The 10,673-nt window shown below is 28.5% G+C and overlaps 1 protein-coding gene and 1 non-coding gene across 2 annotated transcripts; one reads left to right on the top strand and one right to left on the bottom strand.

Moving 5' to 3' along the window:
• Positions 1 to 1,705: 1,705 nt before the first annotated feature.
• On the bottom strand, positions 1,706 to 1,816 carry LOC140870142 (small nucleolar RNA R71). The gene has a single exon (XR_012147119.1). It is a non-coding gene; the product is annotated as a small nucleolar RNA R71 (small nucleolar RNA).
• Positions 1,817 to 9,457: 7,641 nt separating this feature from the next.
• Positions 9,458 to 10,009, top strand: LOC140862633 (uncharacterized). Its single transcript, XM_073265665.1, has 2 exons — positions 9,458 to 9,782; positions 9,891 to 10,009. Exons 1-2 carry the CDS (start codon positions 9,458 to 9,460, stop codon positions 10,007 to 10,009), a joined length of 444 nt encoding a protein of 147 aa, XP_073121766.1.
• Positions 10,010 to 10,673: the final 664 nt, after the last annotated feature.

Genomic DNA, 10,673 nt, shown 5'->3' with positions numbered 1-10,673 from the left:
AAGTGTAGAGAAATTCCTCTCTTGTAAAATAAATATTGTGTGTGTAAGAATAAGAGTTTGAGTGTGCATATTTCTCCAAGTTAAGTATGAAATTTCTTTTATCCTTACCTTTGAGTTTTATGTTCATGGCAAGCTAAATCCTTTTATGTCAAGGTGAAAGGGTTTCATTTTTGGTCAAGTAAGATTGTTTATATTTTGTATATTCTTTCTTTTTATATTTTTTATTTTTTTTTTACTAATTGATCTTTATTTGTAGGTATAATTTGGATGATTTATTGTTATCTATTTACATCAAATACTTGGTACCTTGAATGTGGTTACCTTGATTTGTTGTCTAATATGATACAATAAATACTACAATAATTATATACTATAAATATATGTATCAATTTATAATAAAGTCATATATATTATTTAGACAATAGCGTGGCTCTGCCGGTTGTTCTAAATAATATATTGTGATTTGATCTAACATTTACTTTTTTGCAATTAACATTTACTTTCTCGCAACTAACATTTACTTTCCGCAATTAACATTTACTTTCCGCAACTAACATTTACATTTCCTCAACTAACATTTACTTTATCGCATCTAACATAAAAAGTCATATATTTTATTTAGACGATAGCGTGGCTCTGCAGGTTGTTTTGAATGAAATATGGTGATTTGATCTAACATTTACTTTTATGTCAATTTATTTTTATGCACTTATATATATATTATGGGTACCATATATTAATTATCGGTTAATCTGATATTAATATAGTGGGAACTATATTATATGATATATTTGTTTAAATAGTTAATTGTTCTTTTATATTTATTCTTATTTTAGTTTCTTTTATTTATTTTTGTTAAGCAATCTTAAATAAACCAACAATGAACCTTTGAAGCTTTAAAAATTTTATAATTTGTATTTGAAGTTTTATAATAATATTTCCATCTATAATATATCATTGCTAAAATTAAACTTACAACATCCTCTCCGTGAATCGATCTCGTACTCACGAGTATATTACTTGCAGACAACCTATACTTGGGTGAATTACAATTTAAGTTGTAGCAAGTTTTTGGCGCCTTTGCTGGGGAGGTATAAATTAAGTTTAATTTTTGTTATTTATGTTATTTATGTAAATAGTATGTTGTTTTTAATTGTATGATTGTTTGGAGTCGTAAACAAAGTGGTAGACTTGTTCGAGTATCTGAAAATATTTTAAACATGGAGGATAATTCTAATAATCAAGATGATGATAATAATAATAATAATAATAATAATAATAATAATAATAATAATAATAATAATAATAATAATAATAATAATAATAATAATAATAATCAAGAACATGAAGAACCAAGAACACTTAGGCACCATATGAATCCAATAAGAACTAGTACACCATCTTGTTTAGTTTTTCCTCCTAATGCGTCTAATTTCAATTTTAAACCTCAAATCATTCAAATTTTACCAAATTTTCATGGCCTAGATTCTGAAAATCCATATATGCATTTAAGGGAATTTGAGGAGGTTTGCAACACTTATAATGATCAAAATTGTAGCATGGATATTGTTCGATTAAAGCTTTTCCCTTTTTCTTTAAAAGATAAAGCTAAAACATGGTTACAAAATTTGAGATCAAGTTCAATAACATCATGGGAAGAAATGCAACAACAATTTCTAAAAAAGTTTTTTCCTTCCCATAGAACAAACTCTTTTAAAAGACAAATTACAACTTTTTCTCAAAAACAAGGGGAAACATTTTATCAATGTTGGGATAGATATAAAGAGTTACTTAATACATGCCCACGTCATGGTTTTAAAATATGGATGATAGTTTCTCACTTTTATGAAGGTTTAATACCTAAAAATATGAAAATGATAGAATTCATGTGTAATAGAACTTTTGAAGATAAAAATCCAAATGAAGCTATGGAATATTTGGAGTCATAGCAGAAAATGCTCAAAATTGGGATAATATAGGCTCAACTGAACCACCAAGTAAAACCAATAATTCAACAAATGGGGTTGGTATTTATCATCTTAAAGATGATGTAGATATTCAAGCCAAACTTATATCTTTAGCAAGAAAAATCGAGGAATTAGAAATGAAAAAGAGTGATCAATTAAAAAGTGTTCAAGAAATTGTTTGTCATATATGTGATACACACGATCATCTCACAAAAAATTGTCCAACTTTGCCTTCATTTAAAGAATGTTTCCATGAACAAGCCAATTATGTTAACAATTTTAAAAAATCAGCATTAGATCCTTTTTCACAAACATATAATCCTGGTTGGAGAAATCATCCTAATTTTAGTTGGAGGAACGATAATAATGCACAACCTTCACAATAACCTTTTCAAAATAACCAAAATCATCAAGGTTATGCTCCTTATATTCCACCTCCAAGAAAACATTTTAAATATGAAATTCATGCATACATTCAAAAGCAAGAGTCTATTAATATTCAAAACATTCAATCTATGAATGATTTGAAAGAAACTCTTGCAAAATTTGCATCTGCACTTAATATTCATGAAAAAGAAAAATTTCCATCTCAACCACAACCTAATCCTAAAAATCAAAATCAAGAAAAATTTGATCAAGTAAAATCTGTTATTACTCTTAGAAGTGGTAAAATAGTTAATGATCCATATAGCGATGAAAACAAAGATCAGTCAAACTCAAAGAGTAAGGATGAAAATCTTGATACTTTCGAGAAAGATGATACTTTGAGTCCTAAGATTAAGAAAGTTGATGATAAATTATCTGAAATAATATGTGAGTCAAATAAACATGTTCCTTTTTCTCATGCATTAGTAAATAATAAAAAACAAAAAAATGATTCTGATATTTATGAAGTTTTTAAACAAGTAAAAATAAATATTCCATTATTAGATGCTATTAAACAAGTGTCTTCTTATGAAAAGTTTTTAAAAGATTTATGTATTGTGAAAAGACAATTGCATGTAAAGAAGAAAGCATTCTTAACTAAACAAGTAAGTTCTATTATTCAAAATAATTCTACTTTGAAATATAAAGATCCAGGTTGTCCAACAATTTCATGTATTATTGGAAAAAATAAAATTAAAAAAGCTTTGTTAGATTTGGGAGCAAGTGTGAATTTACTTCCTTATTCAGTTTATGAAAAACTTAAGTTGGGAGATTTAAAGCCTACATATGTCACTCTTTTACTAGCCAATAGGTCAATGAAAATACCTAGAGGTATCGTAGAAGATGTATTAGTTCAAGTCGATAAATTCATATATCCTGTGGATTTTATTGTTTTGGAAACACAACCAATAGAAGTTCATAATGAAATTCCAGTAATATTAGGACGTCCATTTCTAGCAACTCCAAATGCTTTAATTAATTGTCGAAATGAAATAATTAAATTATCTTTTGGAAACATGACTTTTGAACTTAATGTGTTCAATTTAAGTAAACAACCAAGTATTACTGAAGATGAAGATGATAATGCAATAGAAACTATCGTGCAAGAAAATATACACCAAGAAAACTTAAAATCTGAGGTTTGTTCAGTGGAAAGTTTTGGTTCAAAAAATGTTTTTAAATCAAATTTATTTGAAGAAAATAATGAACTTGAAGAAGTAAAAGAAGATGATCATCCAAAACTTGAATTAAAACCTTTACCAATAGAACTAAAATATGCTTTTCTTGGTGAAAATCAAACATATCCTATTGTAATATCTTCTACCTTCTTACCAAAACAAGAAGAAGATTTAATAACATTACTTAAAAAACACAAAAATGCAATTGGATGGACTTTGCAAGATATAAAAGGTATAAATCCTTTAATCTGTACACATAGAATTCACTTGAAAGAAAATGCTAAAACATATCAACAACCTCAAAGAAGATTAAATCCACACATGAAATAAGTTGTTAAAAATAAAGTTTTAAAACTATTAGATGCCGGAATTATTTATCCAATTTCAGATAGCAAATGGGTCAGTCCAACACAAGTAGTACCAGAAAAATCAGGCATTACTGCTATAAAAAATGAAAAGGGAGAATTATTACAAGCTAGGATTCCATCTAGTTGGCGTATGTGCATTGATTATAGAAAATTAAATGATGCAACTAGAAAAGATCACTTTCCGTTACCATTTTTAGTTAAAATTTAGAGAATGTAGCAGGTAATCCTTATTATTGTTTTCTTGATGGGTATTCGGGATATTATCAAATACCAATATCATTAGAAGATCAAGAAAAAACTACTTTCACTTGTCTATTCGGAACTTTTGCTTTTAAAAGAATGCCATTTGGTTTATGTAATGCTCCGGCTACTTTTCAAAGATGCATGCTAAGTACTTTTAGTGACATGATTGAAGAATTTGTGGAAGTTTTTATGGATGATATAACTGTTTTTGGAAACTCATTTGAAAACTGTCTTAAAAATTTGGAAGAAGTTTTAAAAAGATGTGAAGAAAAAAATCTTGTTTTAAATTGGGAAAAATTTCACTACATGGTTAAATCAGAAATTGTGTTAGGGCATGTCATATCTGAAAAAGGAATTGAAGTTGATAAAGCTAAGGTTGATGTTATTGCTAATTTACCATCACCAAACACGATCAAAGAAATTCGATCATTTTTGGGTCATGCGGGATTTTATAGAAGATTTATAAAAAAATTTAGCATAATATCGAAACCAATTTCAAATATTTTAACAAAAGATGCACAATTTGAATGGACTCAAGAATGTGAAACTGCTTTTAAAAAGATAATTAATCTTTTAACTACATCACCTATTTTACAACCTTCTGATTGGTCTTTACCATTTGAATTAATGTGTGATGCAAGTGATTATGCTGTAGGAGCCGTGTTAGGACAAAGAAAAGAAGGTAAACCTCATGTGATCTGCTATGCTAGTAGAACCTTAAATAGTGCTCAAATCAATTATTCAACAACTGAAAAAGAATTACTTTCAGTAGTGTTTGCATTAGATAAATTTCGATCCTATTTAATTGGTTCTACTACTATTGTTTATACTGATTATTCTGCCATAAAATATTTATCAAATAAACAAGATGTTAAGCCGAGATTAATAAGATTGATTTTGTTGTTACAAGAATTTGATCTTGTAATAAAAGATAAAAAAGGAAAAGAAAATATAGTAGCCGATCATTTATCAAGAATAATTTCTGAATCATCTCGAAACGAAATACCAATAACTGAAAATTTTCCGGATGATCAACTATTTTATGCTACTACTATGCCTTGGTTTGCTAATATTATAAATTTTTTTGTAACAAATAAAATGTCTTCTCATTGGAGTTCACAAGATAAAAATAAATTCTTGAAAGAGGTCAAAAAATTTTATTGGATGATCCTTACTTGTTTTAATATTGTCCTGATCAAATTTTTCGACGATGCATACCCGACAATGAGGTAAGTAGTGTCATTAATTTTTTTCATTTTGAGGTATGTAGTGATCAATTATTTTCAAAGAAAACAACTAAAAATGCAAAGATTTATAGAGATAAAACAAAATCCTTTCATGATAAAAATATTATGAGAAAATCTTTTGTAATTGAACAAAAAGTTTTACTTTATAATTCTCGCTTGCATTTGTTTCCAGGAAAACTTAGATCACGATGGTCAGGACCATTTATTGTTAAATTTGTCTATCCTCATGGTGTTGTTGATATTGAAAATCCTAAAAATAATAATGTGTTTAAGGTTAATGGGCAAATGCTTAAACCATTTTTAGAAAATGAAAATCTTGATGAAGAGTTTATGCCTTTATATGATCCAAATTAATTGTTACTTATATTTTCATTTTATTTTTGCAGAATTGAGTTCACTTCCCGGTTAAGTGGCGGATAACGGTACTCCGTGGCTCTTACAGTCGGTTAAATTGGTTTTCCACAATAACTGATCCAAAAATTAAAAACAAAAAAAAATTCTTTATTTTCAAAATGGAAGAAGCTATCAAAGAACATGGAAAAGTTTTCACTTCTTCTCTTCCTAAAAAGGTTCGAAGAATGATTTATGAATGCAGGCATGAAAGATTGAGAATTCTTATGCAAAAAAGAATTCCGGAGGATATTCGTCTTATAATTGAAGCCAAGGTTCGATTAGGTGGCGAAGTTCCAAAAATCTTACCTATTCGAGATATGTCTGGACTAGGAAAAAATACTTATGCGAAGAAAATGAGGGTTAAAAGAAAATTGAATGGGAAGCCAGCCCTCAACTCATAAGAAGATGTTGAAGTCATCATTGATTCAACATGTCGCATAATGGTTTGTGTTTGTTCCTCATCTTCAATAAACCCAGGTGATATCTCTTTCAACATTTACTCTTTATTCGTATTAATGTCATATTCAGGTTTGGGGGAGGGTTTATCTTTAAAAAAAAAATTATTTAAAAATAAAAAAAATTTCTATAATAATATTTATTTTTCCTTTTTCAATGGCAGAGTAAGGAGTCAAAAACTCCTGACACGCATTAGTTTTTATTTATCATATTATCACAATAGATTAGATTTTAATATTCCGTATATATTTAAATTGCAAACTACTAAGAAAATGAAGTCTTTTTGTATAGATGTTTATTTATTCTTCTTTTTATCAATTTAATAGAAAATATATAATTGATGGGATATAAGTTATAAATAATATATATTTTTGTGTTTTCAAATAACATATTTTCTAAAACTTTTATGAGTATATAGTTAAAGTGTTATTGATTGAATGAATAATAACATGTATAATTGAAGGAATTAATTTGTAAAAGTGCAATATATACTCACATAAATTTTGTGAGTGAGAGGTTAGAATTGAGAAAACAACTTATAAGCTTTTATTGATTATTAAGAAATGGTTAATTACTAGATTAAACCCATTCTAAAAAAAAATAGAAAAAATTGTGCATATAAAAATTGGCTGCAAAGTTGTTTGGAGTTTGATTGTAAAGATGTAGAGTATTAATATCTCTACTATAATTATCAATGTAATAGATTTACCTCATAAAAAATAAACAAATAAATAAACTTTGAAAAAAAAAATGTTACTTTTTCAAAGTTTATTGGAGGTATTTGGTTATGTAAAAACAATTTTGCAGCCAACCAAAAAAAAAAAAAAACAAAATGGGTTTATTCTTTGTAAATTATCCTATCTTATTTTCAATATTAGGCTATTTGATTGTCTGCTTTACTAGCCATTTTCAATGAGTGTATAATTTTCTTCCAACTCCATGAGTGTAAAACAACTATATATGAAATATCATAACCCGAGAGAATATGGAGTTGAGACTTTTACATTAATATTCTTGATGATATACATGTTATGAAAATGATTTCTATTATCATTTTAATTATATTATTCTCAAAGTTTTTAGAAAATATTTATATAAAAAATTATATGTATATTTAATATTTTGATATTGTGTGAAATATATATGTATAACCCATCCAATTATATATTAATATATTAATTGATAACAAGATTTATAAATAAACATATAATCACCTTATAAGTATGTTTTAAAATTTCAAAATTTGCATATTTGAATATATATATTAAGAAATAAAAATCTAACTTGTAATTTTATGATTTTTATGATATTTTATTACTAAGGGACTAGTAATTAGCCGGTTTGGGGGTGTGATGAAACTTAAAGATCGTAATTATTTATATGTTAAAAGTTGTGTTTTAAAATTAAAGTTTCATTAAAATTATGAATTTGTATTATTTTAGTGTTATGTGTTTATATTTAAATATTTTACTAAAAATGTTGTATTATACGGTTTGCGCAGATTTGATAAAAATAAAATTACTCAAGCCACAAAGGTCATATTGGAGTAATCTCAAATCTTATAGAATCACAAAAGAGGCATCTTCAACTTTGTAGAAGACAAGAAATTCCAAAAACCTCATTAAAATGATCAAATTATCAAAAATAAAAAAGGAAAAAGATTTACTTTTATTATGACCATCTTGTAGTAAAAATATCATAACTATTTCACCTTTTACCCAAAAGAGATGAATATATGTCAAAACATATCTACAGACAAAGGGCTACGTGTTATATGTTTTGTGCAAAAGCCAAATCGGAATTCTAAGGCATCAAACAAGCCAATTAAAGTTGGGTCAAGGTATTGACATTCAAGGAGACAAGCACCCACCAACTTTTACTATTCCACATTTAATGAGTCTTGGACTCTTGCTCTCATTTGGCCTATAAATAGATGTGTTGTATAAGCTTTGAATTATGCAAAAGTGTAGAGAAATTCCTCTCTTGTAAAATAGATATTATGTGTGTAAGAATAAGAATTTGAGTGTGGATATTTCTCCAAGTTAAGTATGAAATTTCTTTTATCCTTATCTTTGAGACTTATGTTCATGGCAAGCTAAATCCTTTTATGTCAAGGTGAAAATGTTTCATTGTTGGTCAAGTAAGATTGTTTATATTTTGTATATTCTTTCTTTTTTTATTTTTTATTTTGTTTTACTAATTGATCTTTATTTGTAGGTATAATTTGGATGATTTATTGTTATCTATTTACATCAAATACTTGGTACCTTGAATGTGGTTACCTTGATTTGTTGTCTAATATGATACAATAAATACTACAATAAATATATACTATAAATATATGTATCAATTTATAATAAAGTCATATATATTATTTAGACAATAGCGTGGCTCTGCCGGTTGTTCTAAATAATATATTGTGATTTGATCTAACATTTACTTTCTCGCAATTAACATTTACTTTCTCGCAACTAACATTTACTTTCCGCAATTAACATTTACTTTCCGTAACTAACATTTATATTCCCGCAACTAACATTTACTTTATCGCATCTAACATAAAAAGTCATATATTTTATTTAGACGATAGCGTGACTCTGCCGGTTGTTCTAAATGAAATATGGTGATTTGATCTAACATTTACTTTTATGTCAATTTATATTTATTCACTTATATATATATATATATATATATATATATATATATATATTATGGGTACCATATATTAATTATCGGTTAATCTGATATTACTATAGTGGGAACTATATTATATGATATATTTGTTTAAATAGTTAATTGTTCTTTTATGTTTATTCTTATTTTAGTTTCTTTTATTTATTTTTGTTAAGCAATCTTAAATAAACCAACAATGAACCTTTGAAGCCTTAAAAATTTTATAATTTGTATTTGAAGTTTTATAATAATATTTCCATCTATAATATATCATTGCTAAAATTAAACTTACAACTTCCTCTCCGTGGATCGATCTCGTACTCACGAGTATATATTACTTGCAGACAAACTACACTTGGGTGAATTATAATTTAAGTTGTAGCAACTGTGGCAAGTTTATTGAAGAATATCATGTCATACACAAGGTCTCGACTGCATATCACCCGCAATCCAATGGTCAAGCTGAAGTGTCGAATAGAGAAATCAAGTCTATTTTAGAGAAAACAATGAATCCGACAAGGAAAGACTGGAGCTTGAGATTGGATGATTCTCCGTGGGCCTACAGAACTGCGTACAAGACGTCGATTGACATGTCACCATACCGATTGATTTTTGGGAAACCTTGTCATCTGCCAATGGAATTGGAGCACAGAGCTTATTGGGCTATCAAGACCTTTAATATGCAGATGGATGAGAGTAGAGAACATAGGAATATACAGTTTCAAGAGCTGGAAGAAATACGCAATGATGCATATGCTAGTTCAAAGATTTACAAAGAGAAAACGAAGGCATTCCATGATAAGATGATCTCTCGACGGGAATTCGAAGTTGGTCATACAGTCCTTCTCTATCATTCATGACTTCGGTTATTCCCAGGTAAGTTGTGTTCACGATGGTTTGGCCCTTAAGTGGTTACTAATGTCTTTCCCCATGATGCAGTTAAAATTCAAATCTTGGAAACGTTAAAGATATTCAAAGTAAATGGCCAAAGACTGAAACATTACTATGACGGAGTCCAAGCAAACGAAGGGGAGGATGTGCATGAACTGGAGCTCTAGGATCCAAAAGACATTAAGTAAATCAACACATACAGTCAAGCTATAGACTGTAAATTTAGCGCTGACTGGGAGGCAACCGAGTGTTATTTCCCTTCATTTAGTTTTTTCATTATTATTTTATTTTATTTTCGTGAATTTTAATTTAGTTTTGTTTTTGTTTATTTATTTCGAAATTTTTTTCAAAATAAAAGTTTCGATCGAGCGGTAGTTTTCTACCGATCGAGCGGAACACTTTCTGACTGTGGGATATATTTATACTCGCTCGAGCGGTAACTTTTTACCGATCGAGCGATATACGTTCTGAAGATATGGGCATATTATCCTCGCTCGAGCGGTAATTTTCTACCGATCGAGTGAGCGCTATTCTGATTTCAAAAATAAAAGTATCGCTCGAGCGGTAGTTTTTACCGATCGAGCGAGAATTCATCTGTGCCCGATTTAATTGACTCACTCTTCTCTCCCCCCTCTCTTCTTTTTCCTCTCTCTCGATTAACTCCCTAAATACCTAAACCCCCAATTTCGCAATATTTAAAATTTTTCTTCTCCAATTCACAAGGAGCTACTCACGCAACCGGTCGTCGTCTCTTCTCCGCCATCCCGAGTATCAAGCAGCCTGCCGCTCTCCTCGCCCCCTGTTCCTGCTCGCCGTTCTGCCGCCGTTCCT

This window comes from Henckelia pumila, chromosome 4, assembly GCF_033568475.1.
Source record: "Henckelia pumila isolate YLH828 chromosome 4, ASM3356847v2, whole genome shotgun sequence".
Classification (NCBI taxonomy): domain Eukaryota; kingdom Viridiplantae; phylum Streptophyta; class Magnoliopsida; order Lamiales; family Gesneriaceae; genus Henckelia; species Henckelia pumila.
This window is presented reverse-complemented; position numbering and strand designations above follow the sequence as displayed.